Below are 16,845 nucleotides of genomic sequence, written 5' to 3'. Positions count from 1 at the left end.
GTCTCTCTTAATTCTGTTTTCCTGCTCATTCAGGCACGATTGGCATGGCAGCAATACAAACACAGTGTTATGCAAGCTAATTTTCAAAGATAAGAGAATAAAAAATAAGATCACTGCAATGTCAGAATCGCTACAGCGGTCAAGTTCAGTTAAATGCGAAACCCATTTCCCTCTTCCTGTTATTAAAATGCATGATTTAAGTATATAATCTCCCTCCGCCTGACTTTTACTGGTCTATTTTAAGAGCTCAGGGAATAACGTCTGACCCTGAAGTCATCCAGACAATGTTCCTGTACAAGAGATGTCTGCTCAGCCTCACCTGTTTATGTGTGTGATCTATGGACTGCCATAATGTTCCTAATGATTACACCAACAGCTCACCACAGGTACAAACTACTGTTGTAAGACGGTGAGGTCACTGATCCTGGCAAGGGCGTAGTTTTCTTAAACACTGCAGGACACACATATGAGACAGGGGGGTTTAGGCTCCTCCACCAACGTGTGCCTTTTCTGCATTGATTTATGGTGTAAATGTCTTTAATTTTGTCAAAATAAAAGTCCTCTGCTACTTCTGTGTTTGCAGTGGGGGACAAAAGCACATGTTGTAAATACTGAGGGGGATGTATCCCTGCATCCCCCCTAAAATCTACACCTATGGATCCCAGTTGCCTCTAATTATTTGGCATAAAAGATATGACACTAACCCACGGATCCTGGGATGGTTCAAAGAATTGCAGGACGATCCATCCAAGCTGTATCAATGCGCACCGATTGGAGATAAAGAAAAAGCTCCCATTCAAATGTAGCCTTCATCTTAATGATTTGTGAGACTGCCTGTTCATTTTCTCCTCTTTCTCCCCTTCAACAACATCGTTGTACAATAGCTCAGCAGTGCTTCTCTGCTCAGACGACAGCCTCAGTCTTGCGTGCTACCCTCTTTTGCACAGGTTCCCTATCTGGGGATCCAGACCCCCACTAGGGGTCGCCAAAGCTTTGCAGAGGGTTGCGAGGCCTCTAAAAAATATATATACAGTAGACCTGTATCTCAGCTTTTCAAAGTTTAGCTTATTATACAAAATAATATTTTTAAAAATCTCACAGAATAAGGGCACAGTGAATCCTGAACACAACCTATGTTCACAGAGCCTTCATTCTCTGCTAATGTCTTGTCCTGCATTAGAAAAGAATGCAGTTAAAACCTGTTAAGTATGTATGACTGTTAAAAATGTAAAAAAAGTACATAATACAGACAGAGAATCTTATAAAGTCCTTAAATATAAGGAAAACTCATCTTTGACGCAATAACTTGCTAAAATTCCTCCAGATCATTTGTTCTATGCAAACTTCCTGCAGTTGTTGAGTTCAATATTTGAGTTGATTGTACTGTTTATCACTTGTTCTGTGCTGATATTGTTATGCATGAAATATAATATAAAATAGCCATAAAATATGTCACTAAGTCAGGGATCGTCGGTTGTGGCTGGGTTATTGGCTCAGGTCACAATTAAATTCTACCTGAGACTTTTCAAGGTTGGTTTAGTCGTCTTCCTTTAGATGAGAATCTACCTTTGAAGTCAGGATGTAAAGCAGCTCAGAGAGAGCATCTGGTGTTGAGATAAGCTGGATATTCTTATAAATCTTGACAAGGATATTATTACCATCACTGTTTTGCAGAGTAACCTCTATTTTGAGGGAGATCGGAGTTTTAATTTTATTTCCGGACGACGACAAAATGGTGCCTGTACACGGCTTTGTGTGGAAAAAAACAAGCACTTGTTGTGGAGGGCTTTGTCAAGTGTTTGCTCTGCAAATAGTGGGGCATCACAAGAGTGTGAGCAGGACAGGGAGCATTCAGGCAGGTTGCCAGGTAGATCTGGATTCCCTGAAGTACGAGGCAGCACTGTGACGTGTAAAATATAAATTGTCTTTACTGACACTCATGCCACTTTAAACGAGACAAATAAGGCCTCTGTGGAAGGTGAGAGACATAAACAACACAGGGATTACAGAAAGAGAGGTTGTGAGGCCCAGCGGGCAAAAAAATCTCACTTGTCAATCACTATAGATGATTATTATTAGACTAAGTTGCACAGCAGTTTTCATTAGCATATTGCTATTTGCTCACCTGTCACTCAAATTACTGCATATTTCTGGTTGAATGGTCAATCCATTCATAATTTGGGCTTAGTTGAATGGCATCCTTTGTCATGTCCAGCTTCAGATCAACTTCATTAATCAGTTTTATAGCAAGTGATTAGAGTTCAACTCCAGCAAGACAATGTGCATGTAGAGGGATTTCTTATGTTCCAGACAAAGGCCTCTGGGAATGTTAGGCAAAAACAAAAAAGCCACACACGTTAGTTATCATTAAATGGTTAGTACCAGATCCAACTAGCAGCATTTTCATTTTCCTCAGTCTGCAGACAGGAAGTAAATGTTTGATTACAATCACGTCGACAGGCTGAGTATCGTCCCTTTCTGAACAAAAAGTCTCTCCATCAGTACAGTATCCCCTCAGGTTCCAGCAATAAATATTTCTTAATGGGAGATGGCAGAGGCAGCTGCGCTATACCTCTGTGGCAGGATGTAGCCAGGCTGAGTCTGATGGCACATCTGGTCAGGTGAAGCAGGCTGCGAGGAGTGTTGGAGCAAACAGCAAACATGGAGTCGTAGAAGTCTTTATGTCGCTGAGGGAGCAAAGAAAAACAGATTGTGGAGTCTTTTAAACAAAGACAGTAGTGACATTCTTACTACTTGCTCGGTTCTACACTGAACACACACTTCATGCTACCTGGAAGCAGTCATCAGGAATGGCAGCTCTCCACTTCTTTGTGGGCTTTAAACGTTCATAAGAGTTGACCATGACTTCCACTGCTCTGGGGTAGTCACAGCAGGTCTGCAACACCTGCACAAAGCAACACACAACATGACACACAGCACAAGAAGACCTATCAACATGTAATCAGCCACAGATACTGTAGGTACTGTTTAAAGTATGATCTAATAACAACAGTTTGACCTCTCACCTTGTGGAACTGGGGCGGGTAGACCCGTGCTGCGTTGAAGTTGAGCAGCAGCTGATAGCAGAGCTCAGGTATGGCCATGGGCCTGACACCGGTCACTTTGAGGAGATACTGAATGGGGGCACAGCCGTTGATGTCCATGGATCGCGCGTCTGCTCCGGCCTCCAGCAGCATCTGCATCAGGACGTGATCGCAGTTCCAGGACGCCTTGTGAAGAGCTGTTTTATTGTCCTCTTCTCGGAGGTTGGGGTCTAAAACAGACGTGAAATGTTGTAGAAAACAAATCAATACATGCACAGAAGTCCAGAAAACAACTCACCTGCATGGTGGTCCAGCAAGAGACGGCAGACAAGATGGTGATCTTGGCTGTAGGTTTGCTCTTTGGCGTCAAAAGCCCAGAAGCACGCAGTCATCAGGGCAGTCTCCTGGAGAGAGTTGACTGCATTGACAGATGCTCCGTGGGCCAAGTAGAGAGCTACCAGCTCTGGGACACCGAATCTGGCTGCTGTGTGTAAAGGTGTCACCTCCTCATTGTTGTTGCTGGGCTCATTGACGTTTGCACCTCCATGGGGGAAAAAGAAATGGTTATTTAGTAGTTTTGGGACGTAAAACATTATTGGCTACTGTGGCTTTCCAATAAACTCCATACATAACTTCTTTTCATTGTATCTTTATGCATTTCCACCCTGTTTTTTAACTATTAATTTGCTTGTTTTTGCTTCATTTTTAATGTCTTTTGAATGCAACTTTAATGTTTTCTTAATGCCTTATGTTTAATGTATTTTTATGCCCCTGTAAAGCACTTTGAATTCCCTTTTGTCTGAATGATGTTACATGAATAACCTTGCCCTGCCTTGCCTTTGAATGCACTCTCATCCTTCTACTAATATATCCATCTACCCATGCATCCTTCCCTCCTGACCTTTGAGGATTAGCTGCTTGGCACAGTCCACAGACTCCCTGGTGATGCAGTAGTGCAGCGCTGTGTGTCCGCTCAGTGACAGGCTGTTGACTTTTGCCCTGTGAGCCAAAAGCAAGGCGACACACTCACTGCTGGAGACCTCGCAGGCGACATGCAGCGGCGTCTTCCCGTTGGGCTTCCGGTTGATGGCTGCACCTTCCTGAATGAGCACCAGCGCTGTTTCCACAGCATTGTACATCACACATACATGAATACCCATCGCCCAGGACTTCTCCAGTTTGTAGCCCGGGAGCCAGTAACCTGTGGTAAATAAGATAAAAATGTAAGTTTGTTTTGAGGCCTTGTGGAGCTACTTTGACAATCTCTTTTTACTGAAAATATATAATCTTTCAGGGATATTGTCCAATTCAGAGTCACAATAACTCATCTTTCTTGGACTTAACACTTGATAGCCTAGCATGGCAAACATTACAGTTGCTGCTGGTGCAATGTGGATCTCATCCTACTTCCTCCATACCTTGTTTATATGAAGCAAGCACCATGCTGGGGTCCTCCACCTCCAGCACAGTGTCAATATCTAATTTCCTGGTGTGCAGAATCCGTTTGACCTCCTGGGCATTGTTGGCCTGCAGGGCCTCCATAAACTGTTGCTTCAGCTGTTTCTCAGCCAGTTGTCTGGGGCTCAGCTCCTCCATGAGCTCCCTAAAAGTAAGCCTTCGCTCCTCGTATGGCACTGCCAAACCAGCCGGCACGGCTGCTATTGCTCTCCACACGGCGTGGAGGAGATTAGAAAGAAATGTGCAAATGGTGATAATGAAGGTGTCAATCATACCCACACCAGAAGGCCTGCAGAAGCCCCTGCCATCACATAAAGGAGGTGCACGAGGAAGGAAGACGGAAATGAAGAGGGGCAACAAGTGACAGGAGGGAGTCGTCAGACAGAGAAAAATAGCCCTGGAGTGAAATTAGGCTGAATATAAATAGAAAGCAGAGAGGGAGGGGCTGGAGAGCTACAGCTGACTGTGGTTGACTCCAGGTCAGCCAGGCTGCTGAGATGTCCACTGGGAGAAAGGCATGAGGCAGTGGAGGGTCACATGGTTAAGATAACAGGCCATGTGAACATGTTTTGGAGAGAAATCTTCTTGTTCTCGTCTATTCTATCTTAACATGACGATCAGGTTTACTATGATAAATTCTACACAGAAGAATGAAAAAGGACCAATCATAAACTTTTTGCACACCGTCCTGCTGCATGAGACTCAGATTTCTGTCGTACTTAAAGGGACAGTTCACCCTTAAATCAAAAAGTACATATTTTTCTTCTTACCTGTAGCACTATTTTTCAATCTAGATTATTTTGGTGTGAGTTGCCGAGTGTTTGAGATATCAGCTGTAGAGATGTCTGCCAAACTACACTCTCTAACTGTATCACTGCGCATAAGGAAGCATGCATCTACTGCTAGCTCACCTGGCATATAGCTCAGCCTAGGACGATGCCATTAATGTTTAAATCATGCCGTCACAAGCAGAAGTCTTTTGTCCACGAGTACATTCAAGAGACAAGAGGCTCGTGTTTGTGAGTTGAGTTTTTTTGTCACTTTGAGCACCACAAGCAGAGTGCCATCTAGTTCCCTTATAATTGAGGGAAGGTGGACATCTCTAAAACCAATATCTCCAACACCAAAACAATCTAGGCAGATAAATAGCACTAAAGGTAAGAGGAAAAATATGTAATTTTAATTATGACCATTCACACTATGTAGAGAAAGTCAGACACATGGTGAAAAAAGAAGAAACAAAAGCAAACTAGGGACAGTGACCGCACATTTTATTCGGTGTGACAGGTAGCTGCCCTTTCAAACTTTTCAGAATGCGAAAAAGAGAGCAAGGTTAAGACAAAAAAAGAAGGGGAGGAGTAGGAAGACAATAAGCACAGCTTTTTTAAAAGAGTGAAAGCATGGCTAGCAGTTTGTGGTGATTATCTTTTGCTCTCTATGAACATTAAAGACAAACCCTTCCAGACATGACTCAAACCCCCGCCAGGAGCACCAGGGATCTCATCCACATGTTGGTTCCATCATGCCTAGGCAAGCTCAGTCAAGCACATAGAAAAGATCACATTTTGGCCTCAGACGTGACCTTTTAGCCTCCTCAGCCCTCAGACAAACTGTGCACACACACTGACACGATAGAAAACAAGGCTTCTTTAGGATTCTTACAGCATATTGCTCTCAGTGTTTTACTATACATACAAAAGAGTGCAGTCGGGCGGACTGACTTGACAGAGGTGGGGGTGGGGGGGTATTCACAGAAAGGTTCAAGTGTTACAAAATATTCCATAAGAATACATCATGAGCAGTTTATTGAAGTTGCACTGGAGCAGCACTATGGTTGTATTAGAGGAAAAACCACAAGCACGATGGGGGAGTATTACTGCGTTTTGCATTTCCAAACTTTACGTCCTTCATTTGATAACAACCATTCGAATCTAAAATCACTTTTAATGAACAGGTTTAATTATATTTTGGCAATAGGAAGTAATCATACAATTCTGGATAAATCATTGTTAGGTGTTAATAATACTCTTATTTTGTATAAGTTATCATAAACAGTAGTCAGTTGCTTCATTAAATACAGAAATAAATAAATAATAACATTAACAGATCAGTGATACCTGTATTACTGTGGCATTGCATGGAGCTATCTGTAACCCCTACTATTATTCATATCCTTAACCTGTTAACAGTTCATCAGGCGGTGCCCTTGAGACCAAAAGGGAATCATAATCAAAGCTGCCTTCGTGTTTTGTTTTTTTTTTTAATCACGGTGACACTGGTGTCTCTATATTTGCTGTAAACCTATGGAATGATTCTCGGGAATGCTAAAGAAGTAACACAGGGAACATGTCTCTCGGTGAGCGCCGTAATCCTAAAACAAGAACTGCATTAAGTACATACATCAAAATAATTTCAAAGGTATATATTTTTTTATCTAACAAGTAAATCAAATGTTAACTGAACCAGTTTCATAGGAAAATTATAACTACATTGCATCCATGAGGTGCAATTTCCAGTGTAACATCAGGTGCGATCATTTTTAAGACAATTTCTGGACTCACTGCATCTGTCCTCGATCACGGAGATGACTCATCTATATGGCAGCATTCCTAAATATTATTCAGAGAGTCCAAAAGTAATTCGCATGGTGAACTCTGACCTGTGATTTTTTTTTATGAAAGAAAAAATTAAAGAACAATTAGAAATGTTTACTCTACTGTATGTGTTTCGACACTCACACAGAAGCGGGTAGAGGTCAGAAAAATTCTACTTCTCTAGAATTTCTAAAGGCAGCGGCGGGGTTTCACTTTGTTATTGAGAGAGAATATAAAAAGAGGTCAAAAGCAGGTTACAAGCGGTGTCAAAGCAACGTTATGCATATAAGCAGGAAGTTTTGTTTTGACTTTTTTTTTGTTTGTTTTTGTGGTACAGGTTTGGTAAATTACAAATTTCATGATTACATTGTACCTGAAGTCTCCATTAGAACCAGTCCAATGAGTTACAGTATGTCCTTGTCGTCATTCATACCTTGTGAACTGCTTTAGTATGGTACGCGTATACTGTAAGGAGCATTGGACGAGCCAGTGCCGAGGTTCAATTTACAGTGTTTGCACTTCCAGTGTTCTTGCAAGTACTGAGAGAGTTTGTTTCTTCCAGTGAAACTTGGTTCCTGCTTCAGCTCCTATTGGAGAGTTCCAGTGTCGCCTCCTTCAGTAGTGAAAGTAAGCAGCATGGGGACACCCAGTGGTGGGAGATGAGTACTGCCTCATACACTCCATCACACAGGCCTGACCTGTCTGTGCTTCATCAAAGCAATAGAGCAATTCCACTGATCTATGTATCTGAACAGGATGTACATAAGTCTATCAAAATGGCACATAAGACATATTTGTATTTATCACTGTACATGGTCGTCATGTCTACAGGTGCTGTGATGGGTGACGGCTTTGAGGATGATATGGGATGAGGATGAGATGAACTTTTCACAGATTTACTCTGGATTTGAATAAATAATCCTAATTTACAGCAGTAAACAGTAAAATAAATAAAACTGAGTAAAATCTTAAATGGCTAAAAACAGGATGAGGTGTAAAATGAGGCAAATGAACGGGGGGGCAGGTTCCTATCACCCAACTGCTCGTTTTGGTTTGATTTGCTTGGTGAAAAAGTCACTCAACGATCTCCGACAGTTGGGCATGTAGCTCCACCACTGAGAACTATTGAACTACTGAGCAGGCGTCCCTCAGGGTTCTTTTGTGGGGCCTGCTGACGTTCTGTTCCTCGAGATGCTACTTGGTGTGGTGCTACAGTAAAGCGGGAGGTGATCTAACGGTGCGCTTCACTCTGCTGCGCTTTCTTTGCGCGCCTCTTTCTGCTGCTGCTCCAGCTCTCTCTTCCTTAGCTTCTCGCGCTGTTTCTCCACTTTCTCTCGGTTCCTCTTGGCCTTCTCCATCAGAACTTTAAGATCTTTGATCTTTTTCTTGATCAGGGCACGATCCTGGGAAGAAGTGACTCCAAGGGCCTGAAACAAATAACGGCACATAAGTATCTGTCTTTCTTTGGTCTACCTATGTACCCATTAATATTAAAATTGTAATGGTAGCACTGTTTCTAAATCACCCAAAACACATGATTGGCAGTGCTATACTCTTAATTTCTCATACTCACTGGCTGACATATGTTCTGATATACCTGTGGGATCTAGTGTATATGTATGTGAATACAATATATGTATGAAAAACATTTAACTTACCTTGAGCTCAGGACTCTCCAGCTGCAGCAGCTGTTCTCCATCTATGTTTTTGGCAGTGAATTCTGGGATGTATTGTTCTAAGTTGAGGCCCATGAGCCAGCGGGCCACTTGCTGGGAGGTCCACTCTGTGATGCAGCGGTTCTGCCACTGGCACTGCTTTGGAAACTGTCCCTCGTCCAGGATCTGACCATGTGCAACAGGGAGAGAAGCAGATTAGATGCAAAACTTTCCAGCTCTTACATGCAGTATTTAACCATGCACTGAAAGCCTATCCTCTACAGAACGCTTAATGATGATAAGTATACTTAGAATCTATACTATAGAACTATAGTACTATATTCTGTTGCAACCAATGACTACACAGTTTACAGTCACAACACATACTACTCTGTGGGAAAATCAATCTTCACCATAAATGATGTGTGGGAATGAAACACAGACAAATACTCGACAGACACATGAAGACATTCATGCAGTAAAACGCAGGTCTCACCTCGTCATCTATCATATCCAGACTCTGAATGTGGCAGCATTGAAAACAACAGAAGATGACCGGGGTTGTTAACAGAGACAAAACAATAGGGCTTACACTACAACAGCCAAGATCAGCATTTGAATACAATGAACCAAAACTGGTGCATTGATTTTAAGCTTGTTGTTTTCTGACAGAGGAATATGAGAGAAGCTTCTTCCTGTAAGGATGTTTGTCTTTCTTTATATCCATTAAGGTAAAAAATTAAGGCAAGTTTATATCTTGAATAATTATGTAAACTAGTGGTTCCCAACTGGTGGATCGTGGTTTCAAAAGTGGGTCGCGGGTCCATTCTGAATGTGTCAAGTTCGTAAAAAACAAAAACACAAACACACTTTATTGTTAAATACAGTGAATCTACGTCACAGAGCTTTTATTTTGAAGTGCTTTTTCCTGCTGTAGAGTGAGTGACTAATGGACAGCTACTTGACAGAGACAGCAAACTAGCTTGACGACATGGCCAGACACAAGTATGATGCCGAGTGTATTTAACTGTTGACGTTGACCTAATGACTAAGGAGAAATCTGGACCCTGTGGCTGGACCAGTTGGGAACCACTGATGTAGACTTTAAAAAGAACAATTTCATTCAGTTTTCTACACAGATATTAATGAAATGCTGAGATGTACTGTATTATAAAATGTTTTCTTACACCCCGTAAAATCAAAAAGACCTCACAACCCCCCTGTGAAGCTTTGGCGACCCCTAGTGGGAGTCAGGACCCCAGGTTGGGATCCAGTGGTCAGAGCATTATGGCCACAATTGAACTAATGAGTGATTAAAATGCTCTTGTATTTAAAGGGCTGTACCTCTCTTGCGGTAAAATCAAATCTCATGTATATCATTTATTTGAGAATATATTTCATCGTCAGAAAATATGTTCAACTTGTATGTGTACCTCATCTGAGGAGAGCACAAGAGTGTGCGAGCGTCCCGACATCTTGGCTTCACTCAGCAGGCCGCTGATCTCCACCGAGCTGCTGCTGCTGGCACTCAGATCATCGTTCAAAGTGGGTCCCTGAGAAATCAACAACACACTTATAAGACTGGTGCCGAGAGCCAACTGGCTCCGAGGCTGTATTTAGTTGATTAGATGGAGAGCTTCTCTACTTCTATTTCTTAAAACAGAACGACAGGATGAGGAGTGAATGAATCGGAGAGAATGAAGATTTTCCCACTGAGCACACACTGTTATGATTGATGTGCTTCTTCCCAATATTTGACAGTCAATAAAAAGTACATTAGACTAATATATTTAAGCTGTTAGACTGCAGGACGTCAGGGTTGTGCACATCCCTCACTTTTAAGATGTTCCATTATTGCACAAACTGTGAATGTGATTAGTGGTGGGAAATGATGTAGCTGGATGCTATCCAGTTTGAAAAAAAACCTCTCTCTCTGTCCTTGTGAGTGTGCCAGAGTGCGGACATTTATGGAGTGACGGTAATAAGATCTAAGATCTGTGCTCAAACATGCAGAGACAAGCTGCTGCAGAGAAATATGGACTATCAGGAGGAGAAAAACTTAATAGTTTTTGTAGAGCATCCGTAAGGCCTCTTTTTCTCTTCCTTGAATATACAGTATTTAACAGATTTAATGAGTGTCAAAGACAAAGTGTTACATTATATTTACATAGGAATTTGAGTCAAAAATGTAGAGCTTCATCTTACATTAAGCTGTATACTGTAGCTTGAAGCAATTCTTTGAATTTCAGTGCCGTCTGAGGTAAAAGCGAAACTAATCTTACACGTTCAGACTTTCAGCTCTCTGCGCTGCGTCCTCACTTAAAAGCTCCACATAACTATTAATGCGAATACATTCTGCATTGATTTCTCTTCTGATGTGCACTCGTCTCAAGCGGAGAGCATGGAGAGAGAAAAAGGACTGGATTGGTGCAGGATCAAAAATAATCTCCTTTTTAATCCTACGGTGAGCACATCTGATTTTACACAGGATTAGAAACAGTTTTTATACAAGTTCCTGCACTGCAACGAATGCCCATGTTAACAACTTTAATTTAACTGTGTCAGTATGATATGAAGCTGATTGAAGATGCATTATGAGACAAACTGATTTGCTCAAAAACTGGAATTTAATACTTAAAAACAGATCACTTGATTGCTAAAATGGACATTCTTTACAGTGTCGCTGAAGACGTAGTTATGATTATAAGAGATGTTCAGGATCATGTAAGAATACTTGTTGATTTTCTTGCAGTTAACAATGCAATTAAGCATTCCTGTGATTGGAGTGCAACAGTTCCCCTTATTATAAACCATGTTTACCTCTTAACTCATTTCCATGTCTGTGGATTAAGGTATAATTGAACAGAACACAAAAGAATACAATACCAAGTAATATGAATAGGAGAAGAAGTGGGGCCATGTGAGGGAGGTCTGTTCAGTAAAAAATAACACAACACATCAAAACTAAACACCATACCATAAGGAAACATGTCAACAAGCTATATCTGTCTGACAAAAAGCCCACTGACTGGACTTATAGTCACATAACACAGTGTCTTTTAATGTCCTCACTGTAAAATATCTGTAAAGTGAATCAATATTAGCCCAATGCACAGCAGCCAAACCTCATGTACCTTGGCCTTGAGTTTCTCCAGACTGTCCTCTGCTGACGGCTCTGTGGAGCTGAGAGAGGGAAATAAAAGGGAGGGGGGAATTCAATAGAGGTCAGTGGTGACGATTACTGTACAGCTCCTTCATCAACAGTTTCTGGACCTGGACTCACTTAGGAGAACTACAACTAAAAACATCCAGATATTCTGCTGGGTCTCACAATGTGTCACTCTACAGTTTTAGAACCAGCAGGAAAACAACGCTCGAACTCTGATGCAGTTATTATTTACCTGTTTCCAGGTGAGGCTCTGGGATCTTTGTCCGTCTCTTTAGTTTTCCTGAGGGAGGACCTGAACAGAACAAATGTATAGTGAGAAAATACATGTGACTGAACAGATCCAGGTTGTAACAGAATTACTGAGAATCTTTTTGGTGCTTTGCTTTGTCTAACTATGGAATTATGATAAACTGAACTACAGTCGAAACTGATATTAGTGATCACATCTGTCAGGTTTGAATGGATTACTATAAGCAGATGACGAGTAGGGATGCACGATAATGTTTGCACGTCATCTGTATCAGCCAATATTGGCTGTAAAATGAACTCAGAATCGGCCAACATGCTTTTTCTTAATTTGCACAATGAATGAATATCACATTCACTGAAAAGCATGTCTCCATCTGCTGGTGGGCCATCACGATAAGAGTATACATGCAAAGTCCTCAGAAGAGACTTGATGATCAGTAAAGTTAGGTAGGGAATAAAGTGGATATGGCAGCACGGTGGTGCAGTGGTTAGCATTGGCACCTAACAGCAAGAGGGTTCCTGGTTTGAACCCAGGGTGGGGGAGCCCTTCTGTGCTCAGTTTGCATGTTCTCCCCGTGTAAGTGTGGGTTTTCTCCAGGTACTCCAGCTTCCTCCCACAGTCCAAAGACATGCAGGTTAATTGGTGACTCTAAATTGTCCGTACTGTAGGTGTGAATGTGAGTGTGAATGGTTGTCTGTCTCTATGTGTCAGCCCTGTGATAGTCTGGTGACCTGTCCAGGGGTGTACCCTGCCTCTCGCCCAGTGTCAGCTGGGATAGGCTCCCCTAACAGGATATGCAGTTACGGAAAATGAATGAATGAATAAAGTGGATGTATCGATATCAGTTTCGGTTATGAAATGAGTCAAATGAATTGTGACATATTGGCAAATCAGATATCGGATAAATTCACTATTTTGCATCCCTAATGACTAGTATAACCAATGTTTGTTTTTCTTTCGCCGGCTTTCTCATATTTATCACATGAATATAAAGTAATGAAATGGACAGCTTTGCTATTTACTGAATTTTATTGACTGTTTCAAAATACAGTACAGCTGTTACGGAGGCATTATGTGACCAGGCATTATCAATCCACACGAGAGGGCGGCTTCAACCTGTGTGTATTTGTTTTCTGGCTGATCATGAGCATCAATGACTGTTTCTGGTTATTTGAGCAGACTTCATTTTCACTGAGAAAAATTACTTCTTTCTTTCCGTCATGATTTTAATGTGCATGCAGCGCCAGCATCAGGTAGCCAGAAGCAGATGGGTCACCATGAGGCAAAGTATCAAAAAAGTAAAGTAAAAAAAAAAAGAAAAAAGAAATAAAATAACTGCAGTTTTCCCATATGTTGTCTTATATGAAAAGACCCCAAATGAACACTGTAAGGCTTCTTGATAAGTACAATTATTTAAGCAGTGTTTGTACAGGAATGATCTTATCCCAAGCTTTTCGCTCCACATAAGTAAATGATCTAAATCCAATTGCGTCTCAAATAATCACGCAAAATGACAGGTAAATATTTTTTCCTACTGTACACATTAGTTGGTAGGTGTACAACTTAAAACAAAAATATGGCATTCCACTATTTGTCGTCTTACCCTGGATCCAGAGCCTGTCTGTGTTCCTCCACACTGTGAGAAGGGCTCAACTTTGCGGGAGACTGAGAGCCTGTGATCACAAACACCCCGCACTTATTACTCCCACGTCAAGTGATGAGTCAGCATAGTTACAGATATATTGGTAACCATTTGATGCTTCATTATTAGATGTAGCGAAGCTGCATGAGTACTAACCCGTGGTGAAAGGCGACTGCAGTGTTTGTCTGGGGGAGCTTTCCGCGCTGCCAGGGGCCCTGAGGACTGCGGCTCCTCCGTCACAAGAGGTGACGCTACGAATCGAACTGGATCGACTGTGTGCCGGACTGCCGTGTCCCTCTGAGACCTGAAGACAGACGTAAAGGGACAGAAAAAGAAAAAGAAGAGAGATGAAGCAAATGAAGGAGAGGGTAGTGGGAAATGGGAGGAAGGGTGTGAGAGTGTAAAAATTTGAAAGCAAAGGCTCAAAGCGGTCACAGAAACAACAAAGAATAAAGTGCAATCAAAGGAAAAGTGATCTCAGTGACTAATCGGAAAGAAGTCACTTGACATACTTTCATTTCTAATTCCTCGCCCTCTTTTTTCCCCTGGAAGCCTCGCCACTGTCTGGTTACTGTGTTCCTGCCAATTCTGATCCAGTTCTCAAAGTTGTTTATCCAATCTGAACTCATTGCTGCTCTGGCTGAGTTAAGTGACAGCATTAGTCAGACGAGAGCCTTTCATCCAGAAAAAGACTGCGGCCGTTATTATCACACTGGGAGAGACAATAAGTTGTGACAGCGTCACAGACTCAATTAGTGCTGCGGAGCAACACGTAGCAATTAATCCATTAAAAGAATAAAGTGGAATGGACAGGGGTTAAAGACACACAAAGGGGCTGATGAACACACACACACATATACACAAAACACACTCTAATTAAAACACCCTGTGGTGTAAGAATAGTCTATTGAGAATAATGTAATTAAAACACACATCTGGTTGATACTTCAACAGATGTTCTTAAAAAAAGAAATCTGTCGGTCCCTGAAAAAAAGAAAAACGTGCAGGTGTGTGTGTTTCGATACAAACCTCTCCCTCTGTGGAGCTGAGGCTGTCTCGGGCGACTCCTCTGTAGCTCTTCTTTTTGCTGGGTGAATTGGGAGAGCCCTCCTTCAGGTCTGGAGTCACACACACACAGCCACACACACACACACACAGGGAAATGAGAGTAAACAAAACAGCAATTTAGCTCGACAAAGTTAAAAGAATAAACTGTGTGATCCATTGGTTTAATAAAAGCATTTGTCCATCAATGATGTGCGTGTTTTCCCTTGTTTTAGTCTTATTAAGAGGCACTTAATTTGGCGTGGCCCTGGTGCTGACACCCCCGTTAAATAAGTCTATTAAGAAAACATTGACGCATTTAAAATATCAAGTCTTCCCTCAGAAGTAACACCATCAATTAGGCAGGCAATTATCATTTTCCTGCGTGTTCCCTGAGTGCACAGGGAGATGCTGTCAGAGGAGACAAAAACTCAAATCGTTTAGATTCAACTGATCGTTTCAGCAGGTTCTGTTGTCTCCTCCCACGTGCTCTGTCTTTCATTTATATCCTGTTCCAGCCGTCTCCCTCAATCGCCCCTTTTTAATATTGCATAATGGGCTGCCTCAGTCGGATCAATGCGGATCCATTCACTCTGTTATCCCGTCTGCAGTGTACAGTATCAGATGCGGTGCTTCTGTGTGCACAGTGTTCTGAAATAAAGCCAGCGGAGCTTAAAAAGACTTGAGGACAACAAAACCAGACAGATGTGCTCAGAAGGGATTATGTGTTTGTTTCTGTTTGCAGAGGTCCTAAGTGAACAGAGTATGGGGTGAAAGTGTGTGTGAAGGTTGAGGAAAAGGGAGGAGAGGAGGATGTGAGTGTAAGAAATCCAGGTCTCACTGTGTGTATGTGTGTTTGTGTGTGTGTAATATCTTAGCCATAAGAGAGTCTAAACTTCTGAATGCCCTTCACGGGGCAAGAGGAGTCAATAAACTACAGAGGCTAAAAAAGGTAACGGTTGCATCATGGGTCATTTTAGGGACAAAATAAAAATCGAAGTGCTCAGTTGATACTTTATCTAAACAGCAAATGCAGTGGGGAAACTTTGAAGGGTTATTTAAAGGTATACTATGCAAGACTGTCAGATACCGTTTCTTAATAGTCAGAGAAAGTGAAAGTAGATTTATTCTAGCTTAGTGTTTTGCCTTGCTGTACTTCTTTTTGTCTGTGCTGTGTCTCTTGGATGCCTGCTGTTTACAGTCTGGCACCTCTCCTGACTTCACCTGAGCACTGTGGGGGTACACGTCCATAAATGTCCCGAACACAGACAATAAGAAGAAAATAGGAAAATAAAATCAGAGGGCAGAGTCTCTGCAGATAAATACACCTTTAAGACCGTATATCAGACATAAATATGATGAGATGCAGGTGTTACAGCCTCCTCTTCTATTTGAGGTGTCATAGCTTTCATTAAATGAATAGTTTACATTTTGGGAAACAGACCTATCAGCACTACTCTCATGTCTGTCAGCTCAATATGAAACTGGAGCCAAGAGAAGAGAAAGACTGGGAACAGGAGGAAACAGCTAGCCGAACAGAAATTCTTAAGCTCAATAAATAACAAGTTATATTTTGTTTGTTTGATCAGTACAAAAGCCATAGTGTAAAATTGACAAGTTGTGGTTGCCAGGAAACCAGCGGAAACTGCAAGAAGTCAAAGACGAGCACAGGTTGAAGCTGCTCCCATCAGCGAGTGGTGCTGTGTCGAATGTAAGGTAGCAGATATTACTGAAGTTGTAATAAGCATCACAATTGAATACTGCTGCAGAAACACCTGGTGTCTCTGCGGGAAATGTTCTGCCATTAGTAAAAGTAATTACTGGATGTAACCTCAATTGTATGTGTACGAGAGCTGCAAGGAGAGAAAGAGGGAGTGAGACAGCACCTGGAACGTAGCGAGAGAGATATGACCTCTGGACAAAGCAAGGCTAGCTGTTCCCTTCTGTTTCCAGTCTTTATGCTATGCTAAGCTAATTGGCTGCTGACTT

At 41.9% G+C, this 16,845-nt stretch overlaps 2 protein-coding genes across 5 annotated transcripts in view; both read right to left on the bottom strand.

The window, feature by feature from the left end:
• Positions 1-2,366: 2,366 nt before the first annotated feature.
• On the bottom strand, positions 2,367-4,889 carry asb4 (ankyrin repeat and SOCS box containing 4). Its single transcript, XM_078175503.1, has 6 exons — positions 4,463-4,889; positions 3,946-4,245; positions 3,343-3,585; positions 3,027-3,274; positions 2,792-2,905; positions 2,367-2,687 (listed from the first exon to the last, which is right to left on the bottom strand). Exons 1-6 carry the CDS (start codon positions 4,773-4,775, stop codon positions 2,499-2,501), a joined length of 1,407 nt encoding a protein of 468 aa, XP_078031629.1. The 5' UTR covers positions 4,776-4,889; the 3' UTR covers positions 2,367-2,498.
• A 1,859-nt stretch (positions 4,890-6,748) lies between these two features.
• The window catches only part of ppp1r9a (protein phosphatase 1, regulatory subunit 9A), a 62,543-nt gene continuing 52,446 nt past the window's right edge, over positions 6,749-16,845 (bottom strand). Inside the window, exons 12-21 of one of the 4 annotated variants that reach the window (XM_033636960.2) lie at positions 14,842-14,930; positions 13,969-14,116; positions 13,774-13,843; positions 12,153-12,212; positions 11,886-11,934; positions 11,638-11,682; positions 10,185-10,304; positions 9,248-9,271; positions 8,755-8,937; positions 6,749-8,523 (exon numbers count right to left, since the gene is read on the bottom strand). In XM_033636960.2, the coding sequence (XP_033492851.1) occupies positions 8,341-8,523; positions 8,755-8,937; positions 9,248-9,271; positions 10,185-10,304; positions 11,638-11,682; positions 11,886-11,934; positions 12,153-12,212; positions 13,774-13,843; positions 13,969-14,116; positions 14,842-14,930 (971 nt within the window). In that variant the 3' untranslated portion in view covers positions 6,749-8,340. The remainder of the gene's footprint in view (positions 8,524-8,754; positions 8,938-9,247; positions 9,272-10,184; positions 10,305-11,637; positions 11,683-11,885; positions 11,935-12,152; positions 12,213-13,773; positions 13,844-13,968; positions 14,117-14,841; positions 14,931-16,845) is intronic. The other 3 variants (XM_033636962.2, XM_033636963.2, XM_078175502.1) reach the window with 3 other exon arrangements.

Source organism: Epinephelus lanceolatus, chromosome 16 (assembly GCF_041903045.1).
Source record: "Epinephelus lanceolatus isolate andai-2023 chromosome 16, ASM4190304v1, whole genome shotgun sequence".
NCBI classification, from domain to species: Eukaryota; Metazoa; Chordata; class Actinopteri; order Perciformes; family Serranidae; genus Epinephelus; species Epinephelus lanceolatus.
This window is presented reverse-complemented; position numbering and strand designations above follow the sequence as displayed.

Coding starts and splice junctions, on each gene's coding strand:
- asb4 (XM_078175503.1), bottom strand. CDS start 4,775: ATGATTGACACCTTCATTATCACCATTTGCACATTTCTTTCTAATCTC. Junction 3,275..3,342: donor CTTGCTGGACCACCATGCAG/GTGAGTTGTTTT, acceptor CGTCTGTTTTAG/ACCCCAACCTCCGAGAAGAG. Junction 2,688..2,791: donor TTCCTGATGACTGCTTCCAG/GTAGCATGAAGT, acceptor TTGCTCCCTCAG/CGACATAAAGACTTCTACGA.